A 21,262-nucleotide genomic window follows, 5' to 3' on the forward strand; every position below is an offset into this window, starting at 1 on the left:
TACTTGATCTATACTTGTGTAAAGTTTGGTTCAAATTGGACATTCCTTTTGCCTGATATTCGATTTAAAAATATTGAAAATGTTGACCCTTCATGGGGGAAGTACCAGAGGAGAGGGCAGACGGATCCGAACTTCGAACTTGATCTAAGCTTGGTAAAGATAATACGTTCTACAAAGTTTGGTTAATATTGGAGGTAACAGAAGGGGTTGGAGTACACCAGAAGGAAACGTCCTATCATCGAACTTAATCTAAGCTTGATAAAGATAATAGGTTGTGCAAAGTTTGGTAGTCTGCTCACATATCTTATAACATTAATTTATAGGAAAATGTTGACTATTTTGTGGGGAAGGTACCAGAAGGAGTGGACCGATATTCCCCTTCTCCGAAGTTGAGCTAAGTTTAGTAGAAATATTACTGATGTCGGTTACTACCTTCGAGAGTTATCGTGCGCACCAGAGCCGGCCAGAGAGATAGACAGACGGACGGACATTTGTAAATCGACTCCAAATTGTCAGAAACGGAGTTGGTTCAAAGAAACATGGGGTCTTAAATCAATATTTCGATGAGGCTGATTTTTTCCGTATCAAAGTGTATATGCCCTAATTAGCCATAAGGCTGAGGATATAAACATGTGTCTAAAAATAAATATCGAGTAAAAAATAACCGGTTTTATAAATTTTTGAATCGGTTATTCAGATAATAAAACCGGTTTCAATACCTCATATGTATATTATTAGAAAGCTAATAAACACAAACGTTGTAAATTTATTGAACCGGACTATTCCCGGTTTTATTATCTGAATATCCGGTTAAAAAAATTACAAAACCGGTTATTTTTCCCTCGAAATTTATTATTATTATTTTTTTTTTTTTTTTTTTTTGCTTATTTGGCAGAACAATATATTTTTTTAGAAAATAATTCAGAGGAATCTGGCAGGTCAACATAATAAGCAAAGTCTACTGAATTTATTGGAATACCTACACATAGGGTTTTAGTGGCATGAATCGGGTCAAATTAAGAATAGATCAATAAAGCGTTAAAATATCAACTTCTCGTTTTAGAGGACCTCACCTAAAATCTTAAGAGCAACATTTTTGTAGAATATTGCGAGGATGAAAATTCACACCTTGTGATAATTAGTGACCGGTTCAATAAATTAAGGACGAAAAGAGCATAAAAGCAATAGAAGGAAAAAATATTCTACAAAAAAATTGTCATTCGATTTTACTGTAGAAATGTCTTCTCAAAAAATACATACAATAGATATAAATGAAGGTATGAAGCTATTTCTTCAAGTATAATAGGGTCGCTAGCAAAAAAAAAAAAATATATATATATATATATATATCACACCGAACTTTGACATATTGCGCTTTTTTCCTTCTGTGGTTTTCATATACTCATGTCCAATAGAAATTTTCCACCCCTAGACCATGACCTTGATGTTGTCGCACAGTTTTATAGATGAATGAGTAATATTTTATACCGAGGTTTCGTTTGAGATCTACTCTGCAAAAAATTGCTTATAATAAACACTATTCCGTATGCAATTTCTAACCAATTTTCCCATACTAACACTCTTGTTAATATTGTTAATGGTTCTTTACTTTCTCCGCTCGGTTTGCGGTGTTTAACCCTTTCGCCCAAAAGTTTTGTTCTCATGCCTGCCAAATTCCTTCGATAGAAAATAACCTCTAACCTTATCAATAACTTTCCACCATTTAGGATAAATCTGCTGCTACCCAATCATCAAATAAAAATCAAAATAATTATGATGATTCAAGTGATTCGGATGTGTCGTCCTGCGAATCACAAGGTTCAACACCAGATCTCAAGTCGCCCAAACGTTTAGATAAAAATAAACATTTGATAACTAAGCTGCTAACCACGCTGGAGCAAAGATCCTCCAGCAACTCCAATGAGGAAGAAGAGGAGGAAGAAGATGACGATGAAGACGAAGATAGTGATAATGAACGTGATAATGATGAAGATGGTGGCGATAAGTCGAACACCTGGGCCGATGAAAATCCTGTAACACAAGAAGAAATCGAAGATATATGGGCGGATAAATCACCAGAATATCGGGCAGCGACACCCACCTATATACGTAAACAATTTGGCAAGGATGTTATTGCGCAAAAATATGGCAAGGTTGGAAGTAAAAGTGGAAAAATGAAACGACAAACTACCCAACCCATAGCAATTGAGGAAGATTTAATGGCGGGGTTACAAGTAGATTTTAGTAGGACCACACTTGATGATGATGACGACGAGGAATCCGATAATCCCTCAAAATTCCCATCCCATGAATATGCCCAAATAAAAGCAAATCCCATCTTTAATCCTGATATGTCCTTGAATTTAAATGAATTGGCAAGAAGGCAGTGTGAAAATCAAATCAATCCCCACAACAACAAATCAGAAAACAAAATTAAAAGTGGCGGGAAATCACCCAGTAATTGGCTTTCAAAATCCTCAAAACGTCAACAACAACAGAGTGCAAATATTGAAATTCCCAAACCCACAACTATCTGTTACTCCTCTTCGAGTAGTTGTTCTCCTCAGAGTAGAGAAAATAGTGTTAGTCCCCAGATTTACGATAATAATTCACAACAACAAATCACCTGCTGTTCTGATGCACCCTGTAGTTGTAGTTATACCAATTTGAATTCACAATTAAATCAAAATCTAAATTTTAACAAACCTCAAGAAGAAGAAGAAGAAAATCAATTCAATACTGAGAAAATTTTCCATAATTCAAAATCATCTAAATCTCTTCATTCATATTTACCACAGTTTAGCCGTTCAGCAGTGGGTGGTTCAAAATTCCTAACGAACTGTCATCCCTATAATCCGGAGGAATATGATGGCCTGGAATTTGAATCCCGTTTCGAATCGGGTAATCTGGCCAAAGCTGTACAAATTACACCAGCCTATTATGAGCTGTATTTGCGTCCGGATTTGTATACGAGCCGTTCGAGGCAGTGGTTTTATTTTCGGGTGCGTAAAACCAAACGGAATATGTTGTACAGGTAAGTGCAGATATTTACATACATATTTATATACTAAAAATAATTCAGCTACTCCGAATTAAAAAAAAAAACAAATGTTTATATAAATCCATAAAATAAAAAAAAAATATTTCAATTCCTAAATGAAGCCACGAATTGCAAAAGAATCCCAAAAATTCCCTTTAATAAAAATTTTGTATTTAATATTTTGAATTTCTTTCTCCCTCCCCCTTCTTATTGCAGATTTTCCATTGTCAATTTAATTAAATCGGATAGTTTGTACAATGATGGCATGCGTCCGCTTATGTACTCCACCCATAATGCCAAAACACGGAATGAAGGTTGGGTGCGTTGCGGTGACAACATCTGTTACTATCGCAATGACGACGAGTAAGTTCGAAACCAAAAACAAAACAACAAAAAATAAAACCAAATAATTAAACACAAAAATTGTATGCATATATGAGACATTCCATGTAGGGAAAAACTAAGAAAACCATGCTGAGGAAAACAAAAATTATTCAGAAAGTATTTCGATATCGCTTTTTATCCGATTTATTAAAATTGGAAATGAAGAAAAACTGGAGAATATAAACTCCTATGGGAGGCATCAACTTCAGCACCAACGTATGTCAGGACCGCTATATGGCAATTTTCTTCGAAGATGTATTTTAAAGTAAGTAGGTGCGAACATTTGGTCCTAGAAACCTTAAAACGATGCCCAACTTAGAACAATTTTTGGTGGTATTTTACGCTTTGCGAACCCCTAGGAGATATGACACCCATTGACAAGTTTTGAAAAATTTCTATAAATCGGAAGTTAAAAATTACAGCCACTTCGCTTGGAAAATGCGACTGTTATGAAGACGTTCCCATTTTGTATCCAGGAAAACCCAGCTTAAAATATTCGAAGCCTGTACAAAACTCATTCTGCTTTATCTGCTATTCGAAAACAAATTGCTCAAGATCATATGCAGAATATTCCGATTCATCACCATCAACGAACCTAACGAACCAGGAACGCATACAAAAACAGATTAAACGTAGGGAATGTAGGTGCAATGCCCATAGCATACCCAGGAATTGATGTGTATATGTTTGGGGCATACAATTATTACTTTCGGGAGTATTACTTTTATCATACCTTAAAATATGATATAACTCGACCACTGTGTGTTCCTCGCTCTTATTACTAATTCACTTTTTTCGATCGAAAAGGTGTTTCATATTCTATACATTTTCTCAAAGCTGGATCAAGTTCGGAGATGGAATATATAAAAATAAATAAATAAAAATCGTATTTTATATGAATATGGTTCAGAAAGTGTTGTCAATGTCGCGATTTCTGCATTTTATGAATACAATTCATAAAACTTTAAATAGTGGTTTAGTGGCGTAAAAATCCAACTTTGGAGTGTGTGCACAACCCGGCACAACGTTTTTCAATGGTACATATAATCTTTGTCTTTTTAATTTTTCTTTTTTTTATATCATAATAATTTGGAAAATACATATGCGAATTTTATAACACCAATGCTGAGGTCTGTAAGAGTGTCTGAAATAAAGAAGCAATGGAATGCAAAACTAGTCACAATCGAGTCAGTGGAAAGTCAGCGGTTGATAGCAACAGAAACAGTGGTGAAATAATCCGTGTGCAGTAAGGGGAGAGGAGCAAAGTGATAAACAAAACACACACACAACCGAGCATTGGGAGGAATCCATATACTTTTGTCAAAACACAGAGAAAGAAAGGAAACATGAGCGCGAAATAGTGGTAAGGTAGAGCGAAGTAGGAAAATAGTTGTGATATTAGGTTGGGGAAAAATCTATTATTTTTATATGAAGTATATAGGACTTTATTTAACATGCTACGGAGTGTCCGATATGCACCGTTTTGTTGTATGATTTGTTGCCATTTTAAAGGTAACTTCAAAATGCCTATCCCATAGAAGTCCTGCTCTTTATTTGCAAAAAACTATAGTAGTGGATTTACACAATCCTAACTAGATACCAATTTGTTATTATGTCTTTGTGCATATGTTTGTAACAGGCAAAAGGAAACGAGATAGACACATGGTTCCTTTTGAGAATATGCATAGAATTACTTTCTAAGTCGATTTATGCATGTCCGTCCGTCTGTCCATGTTAAATTGTAAACAAAGTACAGGTCGCATTTTTGATTCGAATTAGATGAAATTTGGCACAGCTGATTTATTTGGCCCAAGGTCGAACCCTATTGATGTTGGGAAAAATCGGTTCAGTTTTAGATATAGCACCAAAGTCTCTATATATCCTTCGATTTGCACGAAATTTAGCATAGCGTACTGGATTGAGTCTAAAAAGACGTGTGTTAAATTTCGGGCAAAAGGAATCGAGGTATCTACGCATGTCTGTCTGTCCGTCCGTCCAAGTATTTTTGTGAACAAAGTACAGGTCGCATTTATAATCTGGTTTGGATGAAATTTGGTACAGTTCACTTATTTGGCGCAAGGACGAAATTGGGAAAATCGGTTCAAATTTAGTTATAGCTCCCATATATATTTTCATCCGATTTTATGTAATCGGTGCACCAAAGTCGCTAATATCGTTGGTTTTGCATGACATTTGGCATAGCCTAGAGTTCAGATTTCGATATAGTTATCACATATGCATATCGACGCCTCCGAACCATAGTATGCTAAGTCTGAATAGTGAGTTTTTCAGTAGAAGCTCTCAAAGTATAGAAGTTTCATATATCTTACGGGCCATGCTAAGTACATTTTTGCTTATAACTTTTGTTTGAATTGGCCGATGATTACCAAAATTTCAGAGAATATAAATTAAGGACCGTAGTATCTAAAAAGATAAAGAACTTTAAAACATGCTAATTCGACTTAGCATACTATGGTTCGGACACGTCGATATATATTCGTCCGATTTTACATAAATGGTCCACCAAACTCCTAATGTTTGTCCGATTAACACGAAATTTTGCACAACATATCAAATTGAGACTAAAATGACGTTATTGCGTTTTATTGAAATTGGTGCCGATGCATGGATTTCGAACGGGTGTCTGATTGAAATTAAATTTTTAACAGTGCCGTACCGAATAACGTGTATCAGTTTTGCTATAAATCGTTTTCCATAAATTTGCCCCATGGTACGAAGACGACTATAAAACTGCCCGAATGAAACTTAATTTATCATAGTTTGGAGAAAGACATGAGTATGTTCTTTCGAGGGAACATTGACATGCAATTGTAAAGATGCATATGTAAAATATACCCAAAGTGGTGAAGGGTATCATATACCTTTCGGCCCAGTCCGACTTTACTACTTTCCTTACTGGTTTCTCCTGGAAGAAATATTTCTGTGCACAAAGTTTGGATCGGTTAATGCCTTTGGAAGTTATTGTGCGCACCTGTCTGTCAGACGGTCGAACGTTTGTAAATCGAATTTAACCGAGGCAAGGATGATGATATAAAAATGTATTTTGACAAATTAGGCCTTGACTATTTTCACTTTTACATACAATTTATATTGGAAGTAGAATCTTCTGTCGGAATCTATATATATATTGCATGAATTTTTAGTGGGTACATTTCCATTGAAGAAAATCTCTATACACAAATTAAAACCACGAGTTAAAACTTAAGGTGCAATCAAGAAAGAATCTTAATCGGATTATTAATTATCTTTTCTGAAATAGCGGGAATTTTTTATGGAACTACGCTCTATCGAGTCCACCTTTTTCAGAAACTATCGATTTATTCCCGGAACTTTTGAAATAATAACGATAATTTTTTTTGTTAAGGATTATTCGTACTAACTTACAGTAAGTTTTTTTTTTTTTTTTTTGGTCCACACTTTGGACCAGGAACCCGATTTTTGGGGAAAATGGACAATAACAAGTTAGAATTGTCAGACCCTACTTCTTGATATCATATGTTAATATTAAATATTAAACACTCCTTGAAAGTTTCCAAAATAGCAGTAAGGATGTATTACTATTCAACATATTTTCCTATCAATTTGAACGAGTAAAACGATCTTGACATGTGTGTCCGTCCGTCCGTCCATTATAATTTGTAAACACGATACAGGCCACAGTTATGGACCAATCTTCACGAAATTTTGCATGTAGCATGTTTTTGTAAAAGATCGGTTAATATTTAGGGGATGAAATGGACCAAATACTTAATTTTTGTCGGTATTTCTGGTCGCTCCAGAGGCCGTAATTATGGCCCGAACATCGCGAAATTTTACATGGAGATGGGGGTCGGGCCAAAGAATAAGCATGGAGGTTTTGATTAAGATCGGTCAATATTTAGCGAGTCAAATGGACCCTGACTTTTGTGTGACATATTAGAAAATTTTTATTCTGGGGGGTATGTATTTACTCCTGAAGGATATAGACCCGAGGAGTTGATAGTATATCCAAGAGGAGTGGTTGGCAGCGTGAACGTTGTGCCACTAAAGTATCAATTTTGATACTTTTTTTCGGTCTTGCCACTCCTGTGCCACTTTTCTATTTTGATACCAAATGTGCCACTTTTTGAAATTTTGTGCAACTTCTTTCCCAAATGAAGGTAGCATTAATTATCCGAATAGGTTGCATTTTAGTACGTCTCATTTGTTTAGCCTATCCAAATTGTTGAGAATCGGTTAAGATATAGGTATAGCTCCCGTATACAAGATGGTGCGCCTAAGACCCGACTTTTTCCCCAATTGAGGCGAAATTTTCCATTGGGCATCGAATAGAATCTACAATGACTTTTGATTGGATACAGGCTTTGGATTTGTTATCGAATAGAATCTGCAATGACTTTTCATTGGATATAGGCTTGGAATTTGTTAAAATCTGTTACATTCAAGCCTAATGCGCTGCTATGGTGGGTTTCCATGATAGCTCAGTTTGGGAACATTTGTTTGTCAGGGGGAATTCTCAATACTTGCCACCATCAACCCTAGGGAATACACAAATTGAAAAACTGGATCATATCACAAACAAATGTTCCCAAACTGAGCTAGCATGGAACCTCACCATAGCGCCGCATTAGGCTTGAATGTAACAAATCGTCGCAAATATTGAAATATTTGAACATAAGCCTTAGCTTTTGACCGATTTTAAAATTTGTAAGTACCGTCCATATATAATTTCATCAGATTCCATGTTAATATGTAGCAAAATAGTGTGCCACCTTTTCAAAAGTTTTGTGCCACTTTTTTTCAAAAATGATACTTTCTGTGATACTTTTCGAAAAATTTCAGCGGTCACGCTGATACCAAATATAGTGATGTATCTACTCAGATGTGGGAGTTACACTCAAATATTTACAGGTGCTTACGTATTCAGATATCATTTAGTAACCCATTACCACATTAGAGGGCGAAAATATCGCGCTGAATGCTTTGAAATTTTCCATGAAGTTCCAGTTGTGATCAAGGACAACGCCTACAATTTTCGGTGATGATCAGATTAAAGATTTGGGATAAAATGGACCGAAAATTTAAATTTGTGTGTGTGTGTTTCGAGTCGAATATAATCCGAACATCACAACACAACCCACCATGAAGGGAATCTGGACAAGTAATTAGAAGGGCTGTACTGAATATTCGAAAATGTAAGGAAGAGGTGCTGTTGACCTCTAATCGGAATAAACATCCGCAGAAAGTTAAAGTTCCGTGGTAGTTGTGTAGGGTATCGTATGGTCGGCCCCGTCCGACTATACTACTCCGCGTACTGGTTTAAAATCATTGCTGTTTTTTACATGGAATGTCTCAAATACTTTTTACAAACTTTTATGCACAACAGCACACTTTTATAATTGGGTTCACAACAGCTACATTTGACCTCTTTCTTTCCAAACAAAGAAATAACATTGGAACATATGAATTTCGCATGTAAATTAAAGTACTACACATTTGTTTACTTTAATTTACAAAAGAAACAAAAAAAGTTATTTAAATTAAAATTTAAAAAATGCCAACAAAATTCTGCACACAGAAAATAACTCCAAAAAAAGTAACATATATATTTCAAAAAAAGTATCTCTCACATAATTGCAACTGGTTGTGTTGTATTATAATGAGCTTTTTTTCTTATTATTCTTCTTTCTTTATCTCTAATTCTCTTTTTTATGTAACTTATACTTGGTCTCCATGTTTGTCACAAAATGTCTCTTAATTAATGTTACTATGATGTTCCCTCGTTCTTTCTTTTATGGTCGTCCTCTCTTTTTATAAACTAATTTCCATTTGTTTGTCATTGTCAACGCCTTTTGGCGTTGCTGTATTTGTGTATCATATTGTACTTGACTGTGTTTGTGTGCGTGCTCGTCGTGTTTTGTGTGTGTGTAATAAATGTCATGATATTTCTTTTTAGCAACCAAACCAGTGAAGAGGAAGAGGACAATTCTTCATACACGCTAACATTTAATATTGAATTTGAGCATGACAATGATACGGTGTACTTTGCCCACAGTTACCCATACACCTACAGTGATTTACAGGTAAGTAGGACAAAATACGAGATTTGCAATTAATCTACACAACGAGATTTGTTTATTTACTTAAAGTTGAGGGAGTGGTTTGCAGGCAAGGAAAATTAATTAATTTTGTTTTGTAATAGTGTGTGTGTGGGTACAAGGTGTATAGTTAGGAAAGGGAGAATTAATGAAGATGCCAGCAAAAAGATCCACTTACCTTAAGAAGTGATTCAATTTCCAGAGAAAATAAAATCTGAAAGAAAAAAATAATAGGAAAATTAATTGTTATTTGATATTATAGACAATTCGTAATACGAGAGCTACTACATTTATTTCTGGTCCAATAATGAACTTCTGAATGTTTATCATAAAATATGGTTTATTATTTTTTTTTTAAAGGACTATACGGCGGATTGCCCATTTATTCCAGGGTTTGACAGAAGTGTCAGTCGGTGTTGCCGACAGATTAATACTACGAAATACCTGTCTCCTGTCAAGAATAATTTTTTTATTGGCACTTCCTACTTCTCCAACTTTCTCGTTAATTATAGCACTTCTTCATCCTAAGGTTGTAACCATGAAAGAAAAATAATGTAGGATGTATGGAAAAAAGTCCGTCATTACAAGAAAAATCTGCTCTAAAAAGGGATGATCTGGTGTGATGTCAAATTTCCGAACCTTGACACGGTTGAATTTAATTCGTAGATGCAATTTCGCAACAATATTTGACATTAATACAACAATGAAATTTGTAAGCCACATTGCCAAAATACCTGACGAGCTGCTTAACCAACGGCGAAACCCGTCCCATAATGGTGGAAATGTATTATCTCTCTGGTTTTTCATTATAACATCGATCATGTAGCTCATCTTGAAAGAGAAATAAAGATATAATTTAAGACCGAAGTGAAGTCGCACTCTCCTAAAGAAAATGTTCTTTGTGACGTTAGAGACTGAGGGTACCAAAGGCATCATTCTTTAGGATAAGGGTCAAAAAGCCCAAGATGCTTGGTCACTTCCTCCGACATCAATATTCTTCGAACTACTGCTCTCTTTGCACGACAGGCATTGGTCACAATGGTAAACAACACAACTCATGGTGGTACGTCAAGACGTACAGCGTATATTTATACTAACAAATGACAAACATTAATAAAAAACGCTTCACGAGATCTTTCACAAATACAAACCTCAACATGAGGTTCCACATCAATAGAAGTTTTCCATAGATAGAAGACCGTTCATGATGACCCTTTGCAAAGTTCTCCTTTAAGGGGACCCCCCCATTCTCGGGGTCAAAATTTTTTTGATCTACTTCGAATCTACACTAATTCATGAATGTCCCTACAAAATTTCAAGTGAAAATCTCAAGAACCCTTGAAGATATAGCCGATTTATTGTGTCAGCATCAAGTGACGGCTAAAGGGCTTCTCAAACTTTAAACGCGTTTTTCACTTTTGCGAATGGCGGGCACGATAACTCAAAAACTAATAATCCAATCGGTTCCAAATTTTGACACGTTTCTCTGAGAGTGTATAGCTCTCGTATGAACTAGGATAAAACCAATCGGTGAAGAACTTCCTTATTTTTTAACTTAGTTTGTGGTAAAAAATAGGCGATTTTCCAAAAAAAAAAATTTCAAAGTTCCGCCATTTTGTTAATTGTTGTGTGAAGTCAATAATCCTAGTTCATACGAGAGCCAGACATGTACTCTTTCTAACACCGTTGGAATTTTCGGATTCCGACGTTCCAGTGAGGAGTTATCATGCCCGCCATCAAAAATAAGGACTTTTCTTTGATCACAAAAAACAACAACAAAACAACAACAAAAAAATTTTGTAAATTGTTTTTCTTCCTTTTTAAATCTACAAATATATATGTGCAAAGTTACAAACCTTAACAAACATCGGTATTCATTTACCAGCCCATTTAAAATCTTAAAAATAAAAAATCGAGAATGGGGGGGTTCCCTTAAAAAAAAAAGATGCTTCATGAAGTTTTTTTTTACACTGTAGTCCTTATTTGGTATCCACAGATGTAGAAGTCTGCTTTCAAAAGTCAGTGTTAGTTAGGAGACTCTTCATGACGTCTTTAAGAGATAAAAGATTGATTATGATATTCTGGATATTCTTTTCTGTAGACAGAAGGATGTGCGTGGGCTATTCTATAGATAGAAGACTCTTCATGATGTCTGTTGTTTGTAGAATAACCAGTGGTGAAGTTCTCATGATTCTCAATATCATTCCAGAGGTATAATAAAGAGAGAAGTATTTTGCAGATTTGTCTATATGACTTCAAAAAGCCAAATATATAGCCAAAAATAGTGATAAACGAGTCGAGCTTCTCGTACCCACTACCATAAAACAAAATATTAAAAATCGACAGGGGTCCATATGTAGAGGCTATGTCATAGAAGGCTTTACCCGAGGCCTTTTAGAAGCTTGAACAGGCCTTCCATAAAATAAGACATTTCATGAGGGTACTCCATAGGTAGAAGGAAGGTTTTTCAAATAGTTTACTCTGAAGACATATTCTTGCTTTCAACAGGTCTCCTATAGACGGCATACCTTCTTTTGGCAGAGTATCTTTAAATAGGTGTTGAATACACAGGAAACATTTCAAGATATCTATTATTTTATACACAGAATACATTTTAGCAGAAATTCTGGAAACAAAAAACCATTTAAGAGTTCCTCTATTGAGAAAAGGATGTATAAACTGTCTTCTAGAGACAAAAGCCCCTACAACAAGTCTTCAATATATTTTCTTATATAAAGATAGATTTGCTTCTGTTTCGCCAATCCCCATTGTATTGGTCACATATTTTGACTTTTCTGAACTAATTTTTGCCAATAATGTCCTAATTTTTTTGTTCAGTGTATGAAACTAAAAAGGAATGAAAGACAATTTTGAAAATATTTTTTATTTTCAAATATTTCTATTTTTATCATTGTGTGTGTGAGAGTTTTGACACACACCGACAGCCCATGGGACCTATTTTGGGCACTGCTGCTATAGATTGAAGACCCTTCAGGGTGGCTTCTATAGATGGGCGAACTTTGAAAAACCTTCATGAAGCATTTCAAAGATAGAAGGGCTCTTTTGGGGCATTTCACACGTGGAAGACCCTTTCATAGATATATTTAGATACTCTTATAAAAAAGTAGACCCTTCAAGATTTCTTATGTACAAAAGAAGATTCTTCCTATTTTTCCATAAAAAAAGGGTCCCTCATGAGCTCTTCTATAAAATATCTTAGTAAATATTTAAATAACTAGCTCTTTTATAAGAATTACCAAATGAATGAGGTCCTTTCTAATAGTTTTATAGCCAAAATACTCTTTGTGAGATCTTCTATATTTATGAAATTTTCTATAAATAGTAAACTGTACATGCGATCATCTTTAGAAAGGGGGATCCTATGAGGTTTTTTTTTGTAAATATAACACCCTTCAATAGGTATTCTATACAGAGCAACGCCTTAATAACCATGTCTATAATTTTTCTATAGATAGACTTAACTTCATTCGGTATTCGTTATTCTTCATGCGGCCTTCTTAAGAAGGAAGGCTTTGCATGAGGTCCATTATAACCTTATAATTTGATTGAAGATCCTTTATGAGGTTTCTATAGGTAGAAGATTCTAAATGTGATCATCTATAGATAGAGCATCAACTTGGAGACCTTCAAAGGGCAATTTTCATTGATGACTTATGGGAAGGCGGTCATCAATGAATATTGCTCTCTGTAGGCCTCCAACATGATGACCTATCTATAGAAGATCACATTTGTTACTTCCGAAGTATCAGTATTTTTAATAGAAAAATAACTTGGTTCGATTAAATTTCATTCCACCTATTTTCCTTCAAATAAATCAAAATAATTAAATTTTCACACAAGTTCAACGGATGTCAATAATACAAAATCCGCTTAATATTTATCCATACAGTTCGAACAACAAATATCCGCACACACACACACATAAATGACATTAATTAATTTTTCATTATTATCATTGTTATTTTCGATTATGAATTAAACAGTACAATAAATTGATTTTATTAATATTTATCGGACAGCGAAAACATGACCAAAGACAAACGAACGAACAACCAAACAAACAGCTGACAATGACATTTTTATTTGTATGTTGCGTTTTTTTATTAACCCGTACTTTTGTTGTTGTTATTATTCTTGTTGCAGGATTATTTAATGGAAATACAAAAGAATCCTGTGAAATCGAAATTTTGCAAATTAAGACTGCTGTGCCGGACATTGGCTGGTAATAATGTCTATTATCTGACTGTAACAACACCGGCGGTATCAGAGGAATTAATGAAGGTAAGTTGTGGGTGGGTGGGAGCGAACTCCATGGGAGTGGCGATTGGGAAATTATAATTAAATTGTTTTTATTGCATTAAATTGTATTGGTTGGAAGTGGAAATGAATATAGAAAGGATGAATGTGTTCTGTGGTTGGTAATCAATTAAAAATTAAATTTTAACAAATAGAGATAAAGGTATTATATTCCACAAAGAGAACATCATCGAAGACTCCTACAAATATACAATTTTTTAATGTGTATTTACTGGATAAAAAATAAGGAAAAGAGGGATTTCTGTATACAGAGCTCATTTAGAGAACTTCCATAGAGAGAAGGCTTTTGTGGATATTTGTGGTATTTTACAATCTGGTAAAAATATGGATAAACTTCGTCTGGTCGAATTTCTCATACATTCCATAATGATGTTGGCCTTCAAAGTACTAAAATCGGTCGGGGACTATATATGGAGACTATTTAAAAAAGAACAGACCTACATTGATAGGTATTTTATTTTCTCTGTTAACTTATAGATTTCTTGCTTAGACCATTAAAACACCATAAATGATGCGGTACCTTGAAATTTTTAAAAATTTCTAGAAATAAGTGTTTACCCTCTAAGGAGCGAAATATCAAAAGATGGTGGTTAAAATGAGGATAATATTTTCAAAACACCGAAAGGCTGCGCTACCATTTTACGAGGGTTATACTGAAATGTGGGCCGATATATCCCAAACATACCGTGTTGAAATTTTCACAGTATTCAAGAGAGTAAAAACATTTCAATAGGTCCTCTAAATATAAAATACCCTGCAACTGGTTTCTATAAATATAAAAATCATACAAAAGGCCTTGCAGTAAAATAATATGCTCCAACGGGTCTTCTTTTAACAAAGATATGTCGACATTTCGAATATAGGCAGAAGGCTTTTCATGGAATGTATTTGAAATGTGATCTTCCCTTTAAGAGGTATTCTATTGAGACAAAATCTTCTATGAATCGATAATCTTTCCATAGTTACTACATCGACAGAAGATCTTTAAAGTGGTCTACTATAGAAAAATAACCTTTGACCAGAAGTTCTAAAGGCGGAACACATTTTAACAGGTTCTCTATAGACAGAAGACCTTACAACAGATATTACAGAGGCAGAAAACCCTCCAACAGGTTTTTTATAGACAAATGATCTTAAAAATGGCCTCTAACTGCCCTTCGATAGACTGCAGATCTTTAAGTACGCCTTCTATAAATAGGTGATCTTTAAAGAGTTGAATCCTATAACGGAAGACCTTTCTCTTATAGGCATGCAAACATCTATGGACAAGAGACCTTTAAAGAGGTCTACTATGGGAAGAATACCTTTCACCAGAAGTTCTAAAGACCTTTCGAAACTACCTCTATAAAGAGCAAACCCTACAACAGGTCTTATATAGACAGATGTTTCTCCAACAGGTCTTCTATAGACAGATGATCCTCCAACAGGTCTTCTATAGACAAAAGATTTTAAACTGACCTTTCGATGGGCTGAAGAGAACTTTCAGGAGGCATTCTATTCAAAGGAGGTCTAACGAACTTCTTGAGATGAAAAATCTTGCAATAGGTTCCCTATAGATCTAAGACCTTTTAAGAAGTGTTCTATGGGTAGAATAGATTTCAAGAGGTGTTCTAAAGACAGAAGACCATTCAAGAGGACTTCTAGAGATGAAAGAACTATAAACTAGACCTCCATATATAAACTTCTCAAGTTAGCAGATTTTCCAGGTGAGTTCTCTGAAAATAGGTATTACTATTTTTAAGTAGGAGATATGGAATGGATCGAAGATATTTAATAGAGGTTCTATAGACCTTTCAAGAAGTCCTCTCAAAGGATTTTAAAACTGGCGTTTCGACGAACCTTCGATAAGCTGAAGAGAACTTCAGGGGGTCTTCTACGGATAGGAGATTTTTCTATTCAAAGAAGGTCTAACTGACTTCTTGACATGGAAAATCTTGCAATAGGCTCCCTTTAGATCGAAGACCTTTTAAGAGATGTTCTATGGACAGAATAGATTTCAAGAGGTATTCTATTTAATGGATTGAAAACATTTGAAACGGACCTTCTATAACCTTTAAACAAGTCCACTATGGGAAGAATACCACTCAACAGAAGTTCTAGAGACCTTTCAAGAAGTCCTTTCAAAGGATTTTAAAACTGGCGTTTCGACGGACCTTCGATAGGCTGAAGAGAACTTTCAGGAGGTGTTCTACGGATGGGAGATCTTTCAAGAGATATTCTATTAATAAGAGATCTAACGGACTTCTTGAGATGGAAATCTTTTAATATGTTATCTATAGATCGAAGACCTTTTAAGAGGTGTTCTATGGACAGAAGAAATTTCAAGAGGAGTTCTAAAGACAGGAGACCATTCAAGAGGACTTCTAGAGATAGAAAAACTTTAACTTGACCTCCATATATAAAACTTCTCACGTTAGCAGATTTTCAGGAGGAGTATTAGGTATTATTATTTTTAAGCAGGAGATCTTTTATGGATCGAAGATATTTAATAGGTGTCCTTCATAGAGAAAAGGACCTTTCAAATGGTCTTCCATTTGAAAGGACTCTTAAGGTCTCTTATAAATTGGAGACCTTTAGTTGTATCCTATTAATAGGAGATATTTCAAGAGGTCTGATGGACTTCTAGAGACGTTAATGGGAACTTTCAAATGGGATTGAAAACTTTCGAAACGGACCTTCTATAAAATGGAGACCTTAAGATGTATCCTATAAACAGGAGACATTTCAAGAGGCCTAATGGATTTCTAGAGACGTTAATGGGTCTTTAAAGGTATTCTTTGGTTAGGAAACTTACAAAGCGTATTGTATGTATTAAAAAACTTTCAAAATGGTATCTATAAATATAATAAATTTCAACAGGTCGCCCTAGGCAGGAGAACTTTTGATATGAGATTTTTCAAGTAGTATTCCATAAACAGAATACCTTTCAAATATACCATGCTATAAGAGATCTTCTGAAGATAGGAGACTATTCACGAGGCAAGACATCTCTCAATATAAACAGAAGACACTACAATGGATGTTATTCGGATAAAAATCTATTATAGACTTTTCTACCAGTATTCTATGGATATGAGTCCCTACAACAGGTCTTATATATAACTTTCAAAAAGGGGAAATCGAAATATTGGGGTTTCCACATTTCAAAAGAGCATTTGCGTTTATCAGATTTTTTCGGCCTTTTTCATTCAATTTACTCCCATTGCTTTAAATTATCTCCCAGATACCTCAGATGAACTCCTGTGTTTTGTTCCACATCATCAGCTTTTGTATACTCTCTTCAAATAAACTCATATTAAAAGACCATGTAATATCTTTGCATGTGGTTAACCGATGCAGGAGCATCATGTTTGCTTTTTTATTATCAAACAACTTCGAATTGTTTTCTGCATCGAATACAACAGAGAATTTACCCCATGTACCGCATAAAGGACTCCACACATATGGTTTAGTTACTCAGTATATGGCACAGAATGTACTAAGAATTTTCCGTACAAAGTCTGTGGCGTATGGGTATAGGCAAAAACTCTATGATGTTACGATTATTTCTTTGGATGTCCAATTAATGTGGCTAGGGGGTTTTTTGTAGTTCTGGTGTGGTAAATAGGAGGATAGTTCCTGAATCCAACAGTAAATTGCTGCATAATTTACAGGCAACTCATTAGAATATTGCCGTTTTATGTTTCTGTTTGGGTAACATAGTTCCATGCTTTTAGTTCATTTTTTCTATAGGGAGGAATTGGTAGGAACAGGTTACTATGATCTGTTTTCATTCTCTCGTACCAAAAACGACAAATAGTTTATGGACGAATACTCCTATTTTTTCATTAAAATGTATGGTTTAATTAGAGTGAAAGAAAAATTACAATACAGGCACATCGTGCTGCTGATGTTGCAGCTCAATAGCTAGGACGGACAACACCAAGGACAAACGTATGGAAATATGGCAAAGGCTTGTTGTTGCTGTTCGGGTATTGGGAAGAGGGGGAAGGTGTCAGCATCGTCATCTGCTGACATGCTTTTAATTAAACCCAATGAAGTGTTAACATTGGTTAGCACAAGGACAGAATAAATTTGAATGAACAGGAAAAAAGGATATAATCGAGGCCAAGAGAAACGAACAAAGGGAATGGAAAAGAGATAATAATTCAACAGCATTCACCAATGAATTATTTGGTAATATATAGACATATTTGATACCGAGATTTGGGAGGTACCACTATAGTTAAAAGTGGACCAAAATTCATAACATTAGGTAGGAGGAGCAGCAAATTCGGTTGAAAACGTTCGTATACTCCCCAAAATACCAAAAGTTGGGAACTACCGTCAGTAGGGAATATCGTCAAAAGTGAATCCATATAGATTATTTAAAGTAGGAGAATATTCTACCCAATTTGAATTTAAAATACAAAATTACAGTCAATTCGGTGGGAAACCTAGCCCATAATCTCTAATATACCGAAATGTTGGATCTACCGTTATATGGGGGCTATTCAAATTATATATAGCAAGCTCTATCTTGATTTCAACAGATAGACCGATGCTCATAAATCAAAGTAGAATTTATTTCTGATCAAGAATATATACTTCATCTTCATGGTGTCTGAGGTGAATACTTCGAGGTGTTGCAAACGGAATGGTATATTTCTTATGGTGGATTTTATAACAAATCGTCGATTTTTTATTGCCCAGGAGATGTTAGACTCAGTCCACGGCAACCCAGATCTTCGCCACAGATGCACGGATAAATGGAAGAATATTTTTGTTCGAAAACCACAGTGGAAACATTACGTGGGAAGAGATGAATACAAACTCCGAAATTTGTTATTTATTAATTTTATTTAGTAATCCTTGAAGTAATATTTTTAATAAAATATTTTTAAATTCTTGCGAATAGTTAGAAAAAATAATTTTAAACCAGTAAGGAAAGTGGTAAAGTCGGACGGGGCCGACTATATGATACCCTTCACCACTTTGGGTATATCTAACGATTGAATCCTAACAGACGTCAAATTTTTGAAGGACCAGAGACAAAATTATGTAAATTAATTTAAATCTTAACCGATTTCAACTAAACTTGCCACACAATATGTTATAGTAACTTCAGTACGTAGTGCAAAATTTTGTGCCGATTGGACCCACCTTGGTGAATCATTTATATCCAACTTCTAGGTTATTCTAACTCCAGAACGTTGTGCAAAATTTGTGTCAATTTTGTGTAAAATCGGACGACACCATTTACATTAAATCGGACGAAAATATATATGGGAGCTATATCTAAATCTCGACCGATTTTCACAAAACTTAGCACACATTATTATAGACTCAATTTAGTATACTATGCCAAATTTCGTACAAATCGAAAGATATTTAGGGACTTTAGCGCACCATTTATCTTAAATCGGACGAAACTATATATGGTAGCTATATCTAAATCTGAACCGATTTTCTCGAAACTTGGCACACATCATTCTGCACCTAATTTAGTACTCTATGCAAAATTTCATGCAAATCGACTGATATATAGGGACTTTGGCGCACCATTTACCTTAAATCGGGCGAAACTATATATGGGAGCTATATCTAAATCTGAACCGATTTTCTCGAAACTTGGCACACATCATTCTGTACCTAATACAGTACTCTGTGCCAAATTTCGTGCAAATCGAATTATATAGAGGGACTTTGGTGCCCCATTTACCTTAAATCGGACGAAAATATATATGGGAGCTATATCTAAATCTGAACCGATTTTTCCCAATTTCAATAGGGTTCGTCCTTGGGCCAAATAAGTGACTTGTACCAAATGTCATCCAAATCGGATCATAAATGCGACCTGTACTTTGTTTACAATTTAACATCTACAGACGGACGGACGGACATGCATAAATCGACTCAGAAAGTAATTCTATGCATATTCTCAAAAGGAACTATGTGTCTATCTCGTTTCCTTTTGCCTGTTACAAACATATGCACAAAGACATAATACCCTGTACCACAGTGTGATGAAGGGTATAAAAATCAACTCTTACTCAATACTGGAAATTAAAAAAAAAATCCACTCTTATATTTCGGACTTGAAAATAACAGCCTGTTTTTGTAAAATTCCAAACGAACGAATTCGAGTGACTTACGACCAAACTCCTTGGTTTTGAAAAATATGTCATTTATTTTTGTTTTGAATCAGAAAACCTTTATAAACATAAATAAAGGTTTGGTCGTAAGTCACTCGAATTCGTTCGTTTGGAATTTTACAAAAACAGGCTGTAAGTTCTTAAAAATCACGCCCATGAAAAATGTTAAAAAAACACTTCTATATTTATAACTTGAAAATTTTTCAACAATCCAGGCCTATATTTCGGACATGAAGATATATTTAAAAAAATAAATAAAAAATATTTTTAAAAAATCCACGCTTATATTTGGAACTTGAAAAAATACTTCTAAAAATTCCACGCCTATATTAGGAGCTTTAAAGGTATTTGAAAACCAGTGAGCGGAGCAGTATAGTCGGACGGGGCCGACCATACGATACCCTACACAACTTCCATGAAAATCTAACTTTCTGTGGTTCTATATTCTGAGATTGGTAATATTTCGCGATATTTGCTCACTTTTGACTGAACTCTAGGTCAGCAAATGTTACTAAAAATCAGTACAGATGTTCGGCTTTCGATTCGAAAAGTACAAATAATTAAGTTTTCGGTCCTCTTCATCCGAAAAATATTATCTGATCATCACCTAACATTTTAGGCGTTGTCCTTGACCATAACTGGAACCTCATGGAACATTTCAAAGCGATCAGCGCTATATGTCCGTGCTCCAGTATGGTAATAGGTTACTAAATAATATATGACGTCGTAAGCACCTGTAAATATTTAAGTGTAACTCCCGCATCCGAGTACCTACGACAATATAATTGGTATCAATTTAAAGGTCAACCACTCCTCATGGATATACTATCAACTTCTCGGGTCTATGTCCTTCAGTGGTAAATATATACGCTATAGAATACAAAATTTGTCATTTTTCACACAAAAGTTAGGGTCCATTTGACCCGCTAAATACTGACCGATCTTTATCAAAACAGGCATGCTTATTCTATGGCCCGATGCCCTTCTCTATGCAAAAATTCGCGGTGTTTGGGCCAAAATTGCGGCCTCTGGAGCGACCAGAAAAACCGACAAAAATAAAGTTTTTGGTCCATTTCATCCCCTTAATATTAATCGATCTTTTCCAAAAACAATAGGGGTCTTCATTGGCCAGAACCCATCCTACATGCAAAATTTCGTGAAGATTGGTCCATAACTGTGGCCTGTATCGTGTTTACAAATTATAATGGACAGACGGACGGACGGACGGACACACATTTCTAGATCGACTCAGATAGTCGAGATATGAC

At 35.0% G+C, this 21,262-nt stretch overlaps 1 protein-coding gene across 1 annotated transcript in view; it reads left to right on the forward strand.

The window, feature by feature from the left end:
• The window catches only part of LOC133337383 (cytosolic carboxypeptidase Nna1-like), a 137,541-nt gene that overhangs the window by 97,557 nt on the left and 18,722 nt on the right, over positions 1-21,262 (forward strand). The window contains exons 4-7 of the mRNA XM_061545613.1: positions 2,799-3,034; positions 3,257-3,403; positions 9,381-9,507; positions 13,687-13,824. Coding sequence (XP_061401597.1) covers positions 2,799-3,034; positions 3,257-3,403; positions 9,381-9,507; positions 13,687-13,824 — 648 coding nt within the window. The remainder of the gene's footprint in view (positions 1-2,798; positions 3,035-3,256; positions 3,404-9,380; positions 9,508-13,686; positions 13,825-21,262) is intronic.

Source organism: Musca vetustissima, unplaced genomic scaffold (assembly GCF_032173495.1).
Source record: "Musca vetustissima isolate MV318-11 ecotype Yass unplaced genomic scaffold, APGP_CSIRO_Mvet_v1 utg103296, whole genome shotgun sequence".
Taxonomy (NCBI): Eukaryota; Metazoa; Arthropoda; class Insecta; order Diptera; family Muscidae; genus Musca; species Musca vetustissima.